This window comes from Oncorhynchus nerka, linkage group LG10 (assembly GCF_034236695.1).
Source record: "Oncorhynchus nerka isolate Pitt River linkage group LG10, Oner_Uvic_2.0, whole genome shotgun sequence".
Lineage (NCBI taxonomy): Eukaryota > Metazoa > Chordata > Actinopteri > Salmoniformes > Salmonidae > Oncorhynchus > Oncorhynchus nerka.
In genome coordinates, this window is record NC_088405.1 from 100,103,175 (window position 1) to 100,118,942 (window position 15,768).

The 15,768-nt window shown below is 43.0% G+C and overlaps 1 protein-coding gene across 1 annotated transcript; it reads right to left on the minus strand.

Moving 5' to 3' along the window:
• Positions 1 to 6,313: 6,313 nt before the first annotated feature.
• LOC135573813 (UDP-glucuronosyltransferase 2C1-like) lies at positions 6,314 to 11,784 on the minus strand. Its single transcript, XM_065024008.1, has 5 exons — positions 11,760 to 11,784; positions 11,354 to 11,496; positions 8,488 to 8,652; positions 7,483 to 8,196; positions 6,314 to 7,366 (listed from the first exon to the last, which is right to left on the minus strand). Exons 2-5 carry the CDS (start codon positions 11,489 to 11,491, stop codon positions 6,779 to 6,781), a joined length of 1,605 nt encoding a protein of 534 aa, XP_064880080.1. The 5' UTR covers positions 11,492 to 11,496; positions 11,760 to 11,784; the 3' UTR covers positions 6,314 to 6,778.
• Positions 11,785 to 15,768: the final 3,984 nt, after the last annotated feature.

Here is a 15,768-nt window from a genome sequence, read left to right on the forward strand (position 1 = left end):
GTAATTGGCGGAAAGGCGAAGGAGTGATGCTTTGTCCAGATGGAGGAATGCTAACTTGTGTCACTGGCATAGAGGGTGTTGGTGGAGAGGCCTGTCACACGTGCTCCGTGTTGGCTGTTGACCCCGGAGCCTCCGGGGACTGTGTGCCATGCTGTACCAGAGGGGCAGATTGGGAAAGAAAGGCAGACAGTACAGGTCCATGTGGAGGGGTGGTCAGGTCAACTCCCTGTTCGTTCCTCTCCAGGAAGGATGAGACCATCCGTGCCTCCTCTAATTCCCTTCTGGCTTGACGGTGCCGTCGCTGCTGTGTCAGGTCCTTGGCAATGAATTCCTGTTCCTGTAGAGCTCTACGGGCCGGCACATCCAATTGGTGACATCGTTCGTCAGCCTGTCGTTCCTCCTCAATCTGACGCTCATTTCCTCCAGTGCTAATAGTTTCATCCTCTCTTGTAGGACAGCGGTCTGTGAATCACTGAGGGCTAGTGAATGGCGGCTGCCATGGCCACTTCTAAAGGGGTATCCACTGGTCGAACTCCCACTCCGTCTATAGTACTTTGACGATTTCCCTTTAGATAACTCACTTAGACCAGGAAACTCCTTGACATCTCTGCCGAAGCAGTGACCGAACTGAAATTTGTGATGTTTTTAGTAAGCATTTTATTTCTGCTGGTTTTCTTTTTTAAATAAAAAAATGTCCAACATGATCCTGACCGGTCTATTGTTTCAGTCCCTCGGCCAGATGTGGAAAACAGTAAGCCTGTTTTTAATTTTCAAGAAAGTCACAGAAGATGAGGTCTTATCTGCATTAGATTCTAAGAAATCATTAGGCGCTGACAATCTGGATCCATATTTACTCAAGTGTGCGGCACCTATTATTGCTGGTGTAGTGACGTATATCTTTAATCAAACATTTGTCGTAGGAAAGATTCCTAAAGCTTGGGAAACATCTTTTGTTTTACCACTCCTCAAGGGAGGTGATGGTAGTGAATTGGATAATTATTGGCCCATCTCTAAGCTCTCCTGTTTGGCTAAATTTCTAGAGTCATTGGTGACTACAATCTGTTTTAACTGGTAACAATACTCTTTCTAGTAATCAATCTGGCTTCAGACCTAAACACAGTACTATTACGGCCACTGTACGTGTTGTAAATGATATTACTAATGCCCTAGATAATATTAAGTACTGTGCCGCCTTGTTCATAGATTGATCTAAAGCTTTTGACACTGTAGACCATGCGATACTTTTGGGTAAACTGTCGCCAATAGGACTGGGACTGGATGCCTGTCGTTGGTTTCATGACTATCTAAAGGATAGAAGCCTGGCTGTTAGAGTAGACGGCATCCAGTCGAAGCCATTGGAGTTGGTTAAAGGGGTCCCACAAGGTTCTATACTCGGTCCATTACTGTTTACTCTCTACATAAACAATATCGGTGATGAGATAAGTAAGTGTAAAATTCATTTATATGCTGATGACACTGTCAGGTACTCTATCGCTTCAACGGCTGACCAAGCATTATCACAATTGGAGACAGATTTTTTAAAGATATTACAAGGGTCTTTTATACAGCTGAAACTTGTTTTAGATAAATACATTTTATGATTTTGAATAGGTTCAAAAAGTTTGTTTGAAAATACACTTGCACTTACGAGCTTAGATGTTTCTCGATTTAATCAGGTCTCTGCATATAAATACATAGGGATATGGTTGGATGATAAACTGTCTTTTAAAATGCATATTGACAAACTTTTATAAAAGGCTAAAAATCAAGATGTATTGATCCAGCGCCGACAGAGATGGCCGCCTCGCTTCGCGTTCCTAGGAAACTATGCAGTTTTTTGTTTTTTTACGTGTTATTTCTTACATTAGTACCCCAGGTCATCTTAGGTTTCATTACATACAGTCGAGAAGAACTACTGAATATAAGATCAGCGTCAACTCACCATCAGTACGACCAAGAATATGTTTTCCGCGACGCGGATCCTGTGTTCTGCCTTACAAACAGGACAACGGAATGGATCGCATGCAGCGACCCAAGAAAACGACTCCGAAAAAGAGGGAAACGTAGCGGTCTTCTGGTCAGACTCCGGACAAGGGCACATCGCGCACCACTCCCCAGCATTCTTCTTGCCAATGTCCAGTCTCTTGACAACAAGGTTGATGAAATCCGAGCAAGGGTAGCATTCCAGAGGGACATCAGAGACTGCAATGTTCTCTGCTTCACGGAAACATGGCTTACTGGGAAGACGCTATCCGATGCGGTGCAGCCAACGGGTTTCTCCACGCATCGCGCCGACAGAAACAAACATCTTTCTGGTAAGAAGAGCGGCGGGGCGTATGCCTCATGACTAACGAGACATGGTGTGATGAAGGAAACATACAGGAACTCAAATCCTTCTGTTCACCTGATTTAGAATTCCTCACAATCAAATGTAGACCGCATTATCTTCCAAGAGAATTCTCTTCGATTATAATCACAGCCGTATATATCCCCCCCCAAGCAGACACATCGATGGCTCTGAACGAACTTTATTTAACTCTTTGCAAACTGGAAACCATTTATCCGGAGGCTGCATTCATTGTAGCTGGGGATTTTAACAAAGCTAATCTGAACACAAGACTCCCTAAATTTTATCAGCATATCGATTGCGCAACCAGGGGTGGTAAAACCTTGGATCATTGTTACTCTAACTTCCGCGACGCATATAAGGCCCTGCCCCGTCCCCCTTTCGGAAAAGCTGACCACGACTCCATTTTGTTGATCCCTGCCTACAGGCAGAAACTTAAACAAGAGGCTCCCACGCTGAGGTCTGTCCAACGCTGGTCAGACCAAGCTGACTCCACACTCCAAGACTGCTTCCATCACGTGGACTGGGACATGTTTCGTATTGCGTCAGATGAAAATATTGACGAATACGCTGATTTGGTGTGCGAGTTCATTAGAACGTGCGTCGAAGATGTCGTTCCCATAGCAACGATAAAAACATTCCCAAACCAGAAACCGTGGATTGATGGCAGCATTCGCGTGAAACTGAAAGCGCGAACCACTGCTTTTAATCAGGGCAAGGTGTCTGGTAACATGTCCGAATATAAACAATGCAGCTATTCCCTCCGCAAGGCTATTAAACAAGCTAAGCGTCAGTACAGAGACAAAGTGGAATCTCAATTCAATGGCTCAGACACAAGAGGCATGTGGCAGGGTCTAAAGTCAATCACGGACTACAAGAAGAAACCCAGCCCAGTCACGGACCAGGATGTCTTGCTCCCAGGCAGACTAAATAACTTTTTTGCCCGCTTTGAGGACAATACAGTGCCACTGACACGGCCTGCAACGAAAACATGCGGTCTCTCCTTCACTGCAGCCGAGGTGAGTAAGACATTTAAACGTGTTAACCCTCGCAAGGCTGCAAGCCCAGACGGCATCCCCAGCCGCGCCCTCAGAGCATGCGCAGACCAGCTGGCCGGTGTGTTTACGGACATATTCAATCAATCCCTATACCAGTCTGCTGTTCCCACATGCTTCAAGAGGGCCACCATTGTTCCTGTTCCCAAGAAAGCTAAGGTAACTGAGCTAAACGACTACCGCCCCGTAGCACTCACTTCCGTCATCATGAAGTGCTTTGAGAGACTAGTCAAGGACCATATCACCTCCACCCTACCTGACACCCTAGACCCACTCCAATTTGCTTACCGCCCAAATAGGTCCACAGACGATGCAATCTCAACCACACTGCACACTGCCCTAACCCACCTGGACAAGAGGAATACCTATGTGAGAATGCTGTTCATCGACTACAGCTCGGCATTCAACACCATAGTACCCTCCAAGCTCGTCATCAAGCTCGAGACCCTGGGTCTCGACCCCGCCCTGTGCAACTGGGTACTGGACTTCCTGACGGGCCGCCCCAGGTGGTGAGGGTAGGCAACAACATCTCCTCCCGCTGATCCTCAACACGGGGCCCCACAAGGGTGCGTTCTGAGCCCTCTCCTGTACTCCCTGTTCACCCACGACTGCGTGGCCACGCACGCCTCCAACTCAATCATCAAGTTTGCGGACGACACAACAGTGGTAGGCTTGATTACCAACAACGACGAGACGGCCTACAGGGAGGAGGTGAGGGCCCTCGGAGTGTGGTGTCAGGAAAATAACCTCACACTCAACGTCAACAAAACTAAGGAGATGATTGTGGACTTCAGGAAACAGCAGAGGGAACACCCCTATCCACATCGATGGAACAGTAGTGGAGAGGGTAGCAAGTTTTAAGTTCCTCGGCATACACATCACAGACAAACTGAATTGGTCCACTCACACTGACAGCGTCGTGAAGAAGGCGCAGCAGCGCCTCTTCAACCTCAGGAGGCTGAAGAAATTCGGCTTGTCACCAAAAGCACTCACAAACTTCTACAGATGCACAATCGAGAGCATCCTGGCGGGCTGTATCACCGCCTGGTACGGCAACTGCTCCGCCCTCAACCGTAAGGCTCTCCAGAGGGTAGTGAGGTCTGCACAACGCATCACCGGGGGCAAACTACCTGCCCTCCAGGACACCTACACCACCCGATGTTACAGGAAGGCCATAAAGATCATCAAGGACATCAACCACCCGAACCACTGCCCGTTCACCCCGCTATCATCCAGAAGGCGAGGTCAGTACAGGTGCATCAAAGCTGGGACTGAGAGACTGAAAAACAGCTTCTATCTCAAGGCTATCAGACTGTTAAACAGCCACCATTGAGTGGCTGCTGCCAACACACTGTCATTGACACTGACCCAACTCCAGCCACTTTAATAATGGGAATTGATGGGAAATGATGTAAATATATCACTAGCCACTTTAAACAATGCTACCTTATATAATGTTACTTACCCTACATTATTCATCTCATATGCATACGTATATACTGTACTCTACATCATCGACTGCATCCTTATGTAATACATGTATCACTAGCCACTTTAACTATGTCACTTTGTTTACTTTGTCTACATACTCATCTCATATGTATATACTCTACTCGATACCATCTACTGTATGCCGCTCTGTACCATCACTCACTCATATATCCTTATGTACATATTCTTTATCCCCTTACACTGTGTATAAGACAGTAGTTTTAGAATTGTTAGTTAGATTACTTGTTGGTTATCACTGCATTGTCGGAACTAGAAGCACAAGCATTTCGCTACACTCGCATTAACATCTGCTAACCATGTGTATGTGACAAATAAAATTTGATTTGATTTGATTTGATTTAAGTGTGTGTGTGATGATCGTATTAATGAGTTATCGGTTCCAATGAACAGATCAATTAAGCAATTAAACACTCAGATGGAGAAGGAGACAGACACCATGGGAGACCCATGTTTTAGATAGACAGGTATAATCTCTAGGATCACCATCACCTACTGATAAGGGTCTCTGCATATAAATACTTAGGGATGATGAACATTCTATTAAAATGCATGTTGACAAACTTTATAAACGGCTAAAAACCAAGCTAGAATTCCTCTTCAGAAACAGGACATGTTTGTCCTCTACAAATAGAAGACAAATTGTGCAAGCTACTTTTATGTCTGTTACAGATTATGGGGATGTTATTTACATGAAGGTTACGGCATCAACACTTAAATCGCTGGATGCTACTTATCATTGCGCACTTAGGTTTATTACGGGTGCTGGCTACAGAACTCACCACTCAGGTTTATTAAGGTTGCTGGCTACAGAACTCACCACTTAGGTTTATTACGGGTGCTGGCTACAGAACTCACCACTTAGGTTTATTACGGGTGCTGGCTACAGAACTCACCACTGTGTTTTATAACAACATGTGGGTTGGACCATGTTTTGGAATATTTGTATTCTGTACAGGCTTGCTTCTTTTCACTCTGTCATTTAGGTTTGCATTGTGGAGTAACTATAATGCTATTGATCCATCCTCAGCTGTCTCCTATCACAGCCATTAAACTCTGTGACCGTTTTAAAGTCACCATTGGCCTCGTGGTGAAATCCCTGAGGAGTTTCCTTCCTCTTCGGCAACTGAGTGAAATCCCTGTTAGGAGGTTTGTGAGGCATTGGAAAACCTCCCTGGTCTTTGTGGTTGAATCTGTGTTTGAAATTCACTGCTCGTTACTGAGGGACATAACAGATAATTGTATGTGTGGGGTTCAGAGATAAGGTAGTCATAAAAAATTATGTGAGTGAGTCCATTCAACTTATGTGACTTGGTGAAGCACATTTTTACTCATGAACATATTTAGGCCATAACAAAATGATTGAAAACTTATTGACTCAAGACATTTCAGCTTTTTTTTCTCTTTTTTTTTTAATCAATTTTAAATTCAGGCTGTAACACATCAAAATGTTGAACAAGTCAAGGGATGTGAATACTTTCTGAAGACCCTGTGGCTGCACGGTTGTTGTAGGTTTTAATACGTTGTTTGATGTTGTTCCTGATATAAGTACAGATTTATAATTCATATAGATTAAAGAACATCTAATGGGCTGTATCTAATTAGTGGATACTAACACTGCTCTCAGGGCAGTGTCTGCTCATTTTTACTAACACTGCTCTCAGGGCAGTGTCTGCTCATTTTTACTAACAGAAGTTACTTTTTTGTAGCAGGTTAAGAGAACTTACCCAGTGGCTTAGGAGAACTACATTAAGTTTAGGGAAAAGGGTAGGGTTACCTAAAATGGTATAATTAAAACTATTTAGCTATATCCAGGTCTGCCCTGAGAACAGTCTTGATTTCCAGTAATGTGATTCTGCTACTGGTGTCAGTGTTGTTTGGTTTTGTTCCTGTTCTTCCGGCAGGTTCTCCAGAGGATCCTGATCAGGAGCCCAGTAAAGAGCAAGACTCCTCCCCCGGCAGCCAGCAGCAGTAGCAGCACATCCACAGAGTGGTAAGAGTACCAGGGCATCCTGTTGGCCGACGTACGGAGGTGAGACGCCCCCTTGTGTCCCATCACAAACTCCAACCAGAAGAGGGCCTTGTCCATGGGCTTGATGGGCTGGTCCCTGTGCAGGCGGGACAGCCTCTGCATGTTCTCCCTGTAGGGGGCGTGGGTGAGCACCTGGTTCAGAGCCTGCTGGAAACTGGGTCCGTTGAACATGGCCAGCTCCAGGATCTTGGCAGCGCCTCTCTCCTGCAGACGCAGAAGATTGTCATACTGGTCAAAGAACAGGGGTATCCCCAGTAATGGGGTGCCGTGGTAGATGGCCTCCTGGACCCCGTTGGTTCCTCCGTGGGCCACAAAGGCTCTGGTCTGGGGGTGGCCCAGGAGGTCTTTCTGGGGCATCCAGTCCACCAGAAGAGTGTTGTTGCCCAGAGTGGAGGGCCTCTTGCCCCGGTGCCTCCAGATCACCTTAGATAGAAGAAGAAGAAGATATTAATTTATCTTTAAATAACTTCTCGTTTACATCACTTGCATTGCAGAGAGCTTTACATATAAATGCTAATAATGAAAAACAATCAGGATACCTTCTGAGGCAGCTTGGCGAACACGCTGGCGATCTGGTCTGTGATATCAACAGGAAGTGCATTGACAAGAGTCCCCAGAGACATGACGATCACCCCATGCTCCCCGGCACTCTGGACAAACTCCTCCAGGTCTGGAGGCAGGGGCTGGGCCGGCTTGCACTGGAACCCCCCCATGTAGACGACGTTGGGCATGGTGGGACGGGGGAAGTCAAACACAAAGTCAGACCTCATCAGCCAGATGTCAGCTTCCTGGATCAAGGAGATGATGTCACAGCCCCCTTCGAAGTACTTGAAGCAAATTGCGTCATAACTCGGCCCAACCATGAACCTCTGCTGATACACGATGATGCTGTAGTGCAGCATGTTTTGGACCCGTTGGACGAAGGTCATCTTGTCAGTGAATCCAGACCCTGGGACCGGGATGTAGGACAGGGGAGAGGGGGCGATGGCAAAATGGCCCTCCCCGCTGGTGATCCAACGGGCGTTGAGCACCACAGGCAGTTTGAGGTAGTGGGCCATCAGCAGCCCTCCAGCCATAGCAGGGTCGGTGAGCATCATGTCATACTGAGCGTCCTGGAGACTCTTCATCAGCTTCTTGTCGTCAAACATGCGAGCCAGTGTGTCGCAAGCCAGGATGTGCGCTTCTTCTATCATACTGAGGAACTCCATGGTTAGTTGGAAGAACCTCAGTGTTGATACCACCTCTTGCTGAGCCTGAAGTAAGATATTAAACAGAGATTGAATGTTTCTTAGACAAAATAAATGGATGTCTTGCTGGATGGTTGATTGGCTCGTTTGCTGGCTGGATCGATTGATCAACCAATCAACCAATCAAGAAGACACATCAAACCTTCATGTGCTTCTGAAGGCACGTTATGAAGGCATACCTTCAGGTTCTTCTATAGGCACGTTATGAAGACATACCTTCAGGGTCTTCAGTAGGCACATTGCAAAGACATACATTCAGGTTCTTCTGTACTGTAGCTACATTATGAAGACATATACCTTAAAGTGCTTCTGTAGGAAGGCCTCGAAGAAGCTGTATAAGGATTCTTTCTCCTTGATGGTGATGGAGGTGTATAGAGGTGACTCCTCAGTGATGTACCAGCTGGTGGAGGGTCTGACTACCGTGATGTTGTGGCCTCTGGCATGAAGCTCCTCGATCAGTACCTACACATTGGTGACGTTAGTAAGCTCACAAGGGAATGGTATTATGTCAGAGGCATGTTGTGGAGAGCTGTCAAAAATGTGCTTTATAAAAGGTATTAATCCTCAATCTAAGAAACCTAAGAAGTAAATGTGCATCAAAATCTTTCAGTTCAAGCTGGAGATATCATGACCTGATCTCAATCCACTGCATCTGCCTAGGTCAGCCTTCCACATCTGCGGTGGAAGTTGGCCGAGCTACAGCAGCGTTTGTCAGACTTTGAGACATCCCGAAATCGGTCTTCTCACGAAAACATCTGTAGGGTCCCAACAGTTTGACCTACAAAACTAATATGACCAGTCTATGGAAAGATGACTCTCACAAACATGATAGTGTTCTCTGTTTTGTTCTACGACCCCCAGCAGTGTCACTGGACTCGTCCGAAGCTAACCCATGCAAGCAAATGGAGGTATGAAGGTCATTTTGCATAGAAAATAAGGGATTAAATATTCAAAAATGAAAATAAGATATAATACAGACACTTCAAAACCATTTCCTTTTTTGCAATGTCATTCAATGCATTTCTATGGGCTATAGTAGTAAAGGCCAAATTCAATATTTTATCAAATCTTTTTTCAATATATATTTTTTAATACCTAAAGGGGTCCTATAATTCAACATCATTTAGCTAAATGATCCACAGTATGACCGTCCTAAAATAACTCCATATGTTAGCACAGTATACACAGTAGTCTCATTGAGATGCAGGGTTCTTCAACTCCATATGTTAGCACAGTATACACAGTAGTCTCATTGAGATGCAGGGTTCTTCAATTCCGGTCCCGGAGGGCCGACACCCACCCTTTTTTAATTTTACCTTTATTTAACCAGGCAAGTCAGTTAAGAACACATTCTTATTTTCAATGACGGCCTGGGAACAGTGGGTTAACTGCCTGTTCAGGGGCAGAACGACAGATTTGTACCTTGTCAGCTCGGGGGTTTGAACTCACCCACCCTGGTGGTTGTGGTAAGGTGTGGCCTGATTAACATGGTTGAAATCATTCATTTGAAATAGCAAAACTTGTGCAGAACACCATAACGGTAAATGACCAATGGCAGAGGTGGCTATAGTACTGAAAATCCGTATTTAAGTAAAAGTACTGCTACTTAGGTTGTAATTTACTCAAGTAAAAGTAAAAACGTATCCTGTCAGAAAACTACTTCAGTACTAGTTACACATTTGGCTTGGTCATTTTTAACACCTTACTGTAAACTGTGTGCAAACAAAAACAGATTTTTCTTCTTCTTGCGGACCTAGCTATTTACAACGTTTAGTGTTGTGTTTGGCAGTCAAATGTCCAAAGTCTGCAAAGCTGTCATCAAGGCAAAGGGTGGCTACTTTGAAGAATCTAAAATCTAAAATATATTTTGATTTGTTTAACACTTTTTTGGTTACTACATTATTCCCTATGTGTTATTTAATAGTGTTGATGTCTTCACTATTATTCTACAATGTAAAAATTAGTCACACAAAGAAACACTTAAATGAGTAGGTGTGTCCAAACCTCCGACTTCAACTGTACTGTATATATATAAACTATGAAATAAAAATATAAAAATATAATAAAAATGAAACTTCCCTTTTACCTTGTCTTTCTAAAATAATTCGTAATAAATATTTATCTTGACAGATATTCAAGGGTTTAAACATTGTTTCCTATGCTTGTTCAATGAACCATGAACAACTAATGAACATGCACCTGTGGAACGGTCGTTAAGACATTAATAGCTTACAGACGGTCGGCCATTAAGGGATCCCTAAGAGGTTTTAATGCAGCTGGTGGCCACACTAGATACTGACTGTTACTTTGATTTTGACCCTTTGTTCAGGGACACATTATTCCATTTATGTTAGTTACATGTCTGTGGAACTTGTTCAGTTTATGTCTCAGTTGTTGAATCTTCTTATGTTCATACAAATATCTACACATGTTAAGTTTGCTGAAAATAAACACAGTGAGAGGACGTTTTATTTATTTTTTGCAGAGTTTATACATAAATATATGTATTTTTTCCAAGCAGGCCGTGGATGACTGACTGCCCAGAAAGTTTCCATTAATAACCTCCCCCGGCCAGCGGGCAGTCCTGTATGTCGAGCCCTGCGACATAATAGATAATAGTATAAACCTATGTAACTGGAGGGATTTGGTCAAATGTAACTAAGTAAACAGTAAGTTGCAGTTCTTGACACACTGAAACATGTGCGCCTGGCACCTACTACCAGACCCTGTTCAAGGGCACTGAAATATTTTGTATTACACTTTCACCCTCTGAATGGCACACAGACACAATCCAAGTCTCACTTGTCTCAAGGCTTATAAATCCTTCTTTAACATGTCTCCTCCCCTTCATCTACACTGATTGAAGTGGATTTAACAGGTATTTCAGCTGGATTTACCTCATCAGTCTATATCGTGGAAAGGGCAGGTGTTCCTAATGTTTTGTACACCCAGTGTATAATATGTCAAGACACAATTATGGAACCAATTTCTATTTGCTTTTCAAAATTCCCTGATTTTTCCTTGTTTGATTTCAGCATGAAATCTTTGTAAAGTAACTTTGTAAAGTAACAAAACGCTAGACATATATACACAATCCAAGTCTCACTTGTCTCAAGGCTTTAAACCCCATCTTTAACAAAACGCTAGACACAACATTGAGCACCTTCATGTTGATCCAGTGGCTTCCATCGACAGGATAGACCAGGACTTTTCCTCCATGGCAGGACGGTGCAGGAAGGAGTAGGAGAAATGACACCAGACTTAGAAACGAGAGGTGTCCCCAAGGAGAGCGGGAATACATTGTGTCTACACAGAGGAAAAAGAGGACAAAAGTCACTTGTTTTTCCAACTAGTCACCTCTAGACGTAAAATGCTTTATTGACCTGAAAGCCTATCAAGTCTTACACTCGTGCAACGTATAGGTAAATAACAGTTCATTAAGCTTCATCATTATGTTATATACTCGTGTCAATAAGTTACTATTGTCTGCACATCTTTATTACACTATTACTTAACAACAAACTACTTGAGTGTAGGTGAATAAGAATATGCAATAAGAGTTGGCTTACCGGTGCTATAGAGTCCATGCAACACTAACAGAGAAAATGGTTACATATCGGCTGGCAATACTTTGAACTTCTGAAGGTTCATACTCCTGATAGTACAGAAGTCCTGCCATAGCCCAGGTTGATGATTTACAAACAGATAGTGGTGCCTCCCAAATTGCACTAGTTTTGCCCAGGGTCCTCAGGGCTCTGGTCGACATAGTAGACTATTGTAGGGAATAGGATGCCATTTGGGATTTAACCACTACATGGGCAATAACACTAGTGAGTTCTGGTAAAACACACCTGTCACATAACTGACCTCTTACCCAATTTAAATGCCTACTTATCATTGATGCAATCCTTACCATATGTGATTGTGTCCATCTCTAGTCTGACTCCAGGTTGTAGTTATGTGCCTTCAGAATGTATTCACTTTAATTTTTAATTTGATGTTGTTGTGTTACAGTCTGAATTTAACATTGATTAAATTGAGATGTTTGTGTCTCTACCCTATAATGTCAACGTGGAATTCTGTTTTTTTGATTTTTGTTACAAATGAATAAAAAATTAAAAGCTGAAATGTCTTGAGTCAAAAAGTCTTCAAACTCTTTGTTATGGCAAGACTAAGTCATTTCAGGAGTACAAATGTGTTAACCTGTTTGGGATAGGGGACAGTATTTTCATGTTCGGATGACAAGCGTACCCAGAGTAAACTGCCTGCTACTCAGGCCCAGAAGCTAATATATGCATATCATTAGTAGAGTTGGATAGAAATTACTCTGATGTTTCTAAAACTGTTTTAATGATGTCTGTTAGTATAACAGAACTCATATGGCAGGCAAAAACCTGAGAAAAATCCAATCAGGAAGTGGGAAATCTGAGGTTTGCAGGTTTTCAAGTCTTTGCCTATCCAATATACATTGTAAATGGTGTCATATTGCACTTCCTAAGGCTTCCACTAGAAAGGAAAAAGATGTATGATAAAAACATTCTAAAGATTGACATCGTTTGACATGTTTCTACGATCTGTAATTTAACTTTTTTGGACTTTTCGTCTGTACTTTCGTCTGGACTTGCTTGCGCCTTGTGAGTTTCGATGGGTGAACTAAACACGCTAACAAAAAAGGAGGCATTTGGACATAAAGATGAACTTCATCGAACAAAACAAACATTTATTGTGGAACTGGGATTCCTGTGAGTGCATTCTGATGAAGATCATCAAAGGTAAGTGAATATTTATAACGCTATTTCTGACTTTTACTGACCCCACAACATGGCTTGTTTTCGTGGCTTAGCGCTGTACTCAGATAATTGCATGGTGTGCTTTTTTCGTAAAGCTTTTTTGAAATCTGACACAACGTTTGCATTAAGGAGAAGTATATCTTTAATTCTATGCATAACACATGTATTTTTTTATCAAAGTTTATGATGAGTATTTCTGTAAATTGATGTGGCTCTTAGCAAATTCGCCCGATGTCGAGGCACAACATTACTGAACATAACGCACCGATGTGCGTTTTTGGATATAAATATATGAACTTTATCGAACAAAACATACATGTATTGAGTAACATGAGGTCCTATGAGTGCCATCTGATGAAGATCATCAAAGGTTAGTGATTAATTTTATCTCTATTTCTGCTTTAAGTGACTCCTCTCTTTGGCTGGAAAATGGCTGTATGTTTTTTTGTGACTAGGCTCTGACCTAACATAATCATATGGTGTGCTTTTGCTGTAAAGCCTTTTTGAAATCAGACATGATGGCTAGATTAACAAGAAGTTCATCTTTAATTAGGTGTATTGCACTTGTGAATGTATGAAAGTTAAATTTCATTTTTTCTTTTCGCGCTCTGCCATTTCTACCGGAACCCTTAATTAAACACATAATGAGTTGCATGGACTTATTCTGTGTACAATAATAGTGGTTAAATTAACATTATTTTTATGACTTCTGTACCCAGGGGTGCAACTTTGGTTTTAGAAGTGGGTGGGACATAATTATAATATTGTAATTTTATTTTTTTCAGGTCGGAAAAACACTCCAAGCAGCCTACCCGACCGCTTGGAGGTGTCCGCGTGGTCCTAAAGCAAACCATCACCTCCATTTGTATTACTTTCCAATGATAAAACATGATTAAACACATATCTGTCGAGCAGTGAACTTCAAACACAGATTTAACCTCAAAGACCAGGGAGGTTGTCCAATAGCCTCGCAAAGAAGGGCACCTACTCAGTTGCTGGAAGGACATTTTTTGTATTCATATAGATTTTTTTTAATTATTATTATTTTTTTATTTCACCTTTATTTAACCAGGTAGTTCTCATTTACAACTGTGACCCGGCCACGATAAAGCAACGCAGTGTGACACAAACAACAACACAGAGTTACACATGGAATAAACAAGCGTACAGTCAATAACACATTGGATAAAAAAAGAAAGTCTATATACAGTGTGTGCAAGTGGAGTAAGGAGATAAGGCAATGAATAGGCCATAGTAGCGAAGTAATTACAATTTAGCAAATTAACATTGGAGTGATAGATGAGCAGATGATGATGTGCAAGTAGAAATACTGGTGTGCAAAAGGGCAGAAAAGTAAATAAAAACAATATGGGGATGAGGTAGGTAGATTGCTTCCCACAATTGCTATTTACAGGTGGGCAATGTACAGCTGCAGTGATCGGTAAGCTCGGTAAGCTGCTCAGATAGCTGATGTTTAAAGTTAGTGAGGGAAGTATAAGTCTCCAGCTTCAGTGATTTTTGCAATTCGTTCCAGTCATTGGCAGCAGAGTACTGGATTGAAAGGCGGCTAAAGGAGGTGTTGGCTTTGGGGATGACCAGTAAATATACCTGCTGGAGCGCCTTGCTATGAGTGGGTGTTGCTATGGTGACCAGTGAGTTGAGATAAGGCAGAGTTTTACCTAGCATAGACTTATAGATGACCTGGAGCCAGTGGGTCTGGCGACGAATATCTAGTGAGGGCCAGCCAACTAGAGCATTCAGTTCGCAGTAGTGGGTGTTATACAGGGCTTTGGTGACAAAATGGATGACACTGTGATAGACTGCATTCAGTTTGCTTAGTAGAGTATTGGAAGCTATTTTGTAAATGACATCGCCGAAGTCGAGGATCAGTAGGATAGTCAGGTTTACCAGGGTATGTTTGGCGGCGGGATTGAAGGAGGCTTTGTTGCGAAATAGGAAGCCGGTTCTAAACTTAATTTTGGATTGGAGATGTTTAATATGAGTCTGGAAGGAGAGTTTACAGTCTAGCCAGACACCTAGGTAATTGTAGTTGTCCACATATTCTAAGTCAGAACCGTCCAGAGTAGTGATGCTGGACGGGCAGGCGGGTGCTGGCAGCGAGCAGTTGAAAAGCATGCATTTGGTTTTACTAGCGTTTCAGAGCAGTTGGAGGCCACGGAAGGAGAGTTGTATGGCATTGAAGCTCGTTTAGAGGTTAGTTAACACAGTGTCCAAAGAAGGGCCAGATGTATACAGAATGGTGTTGTCTGCGTAGAGGTGGATCAGGGAATCACCAGCAGAGAGCGACATCATTGATGTATACAGAGAAAAGAGTCGGCCCATGAATTGAACCCTGTGGCACCCCCATAGAAACTGCAAGAGGTCCGGACAACAAGCCCTCCGATTTGACACACTGAACTCTGTCTGAGAAGAAGTTGGTGAACCAGACGAGGCAGTCATTTGAGAAACCAAGGCTCTTGGTAAGAATACGATGATTGACAGAGTCAAGTTTGATGAAGATGGCTGCACAGTACTGTCTTTTATCAATGGCTAGTACCATGTTTAGTACCATTAGCGTGACTGTGGTGCACCCGTGACCAGCTCCGAAACCGGATTGAAAATCACTCAGGGATTTCACCATGAGGCCAATGGTGACTTTAAAACAGTTAGAGAGTTGAATGGCTGTGATAGGAGAAAACTGAGTTACGCCACAATACTAACCTAAACGACAGAGGGAACAGGAAAACTGCTAAATGTGACGATAGAAATGAATGTCCTGAATCCAAAG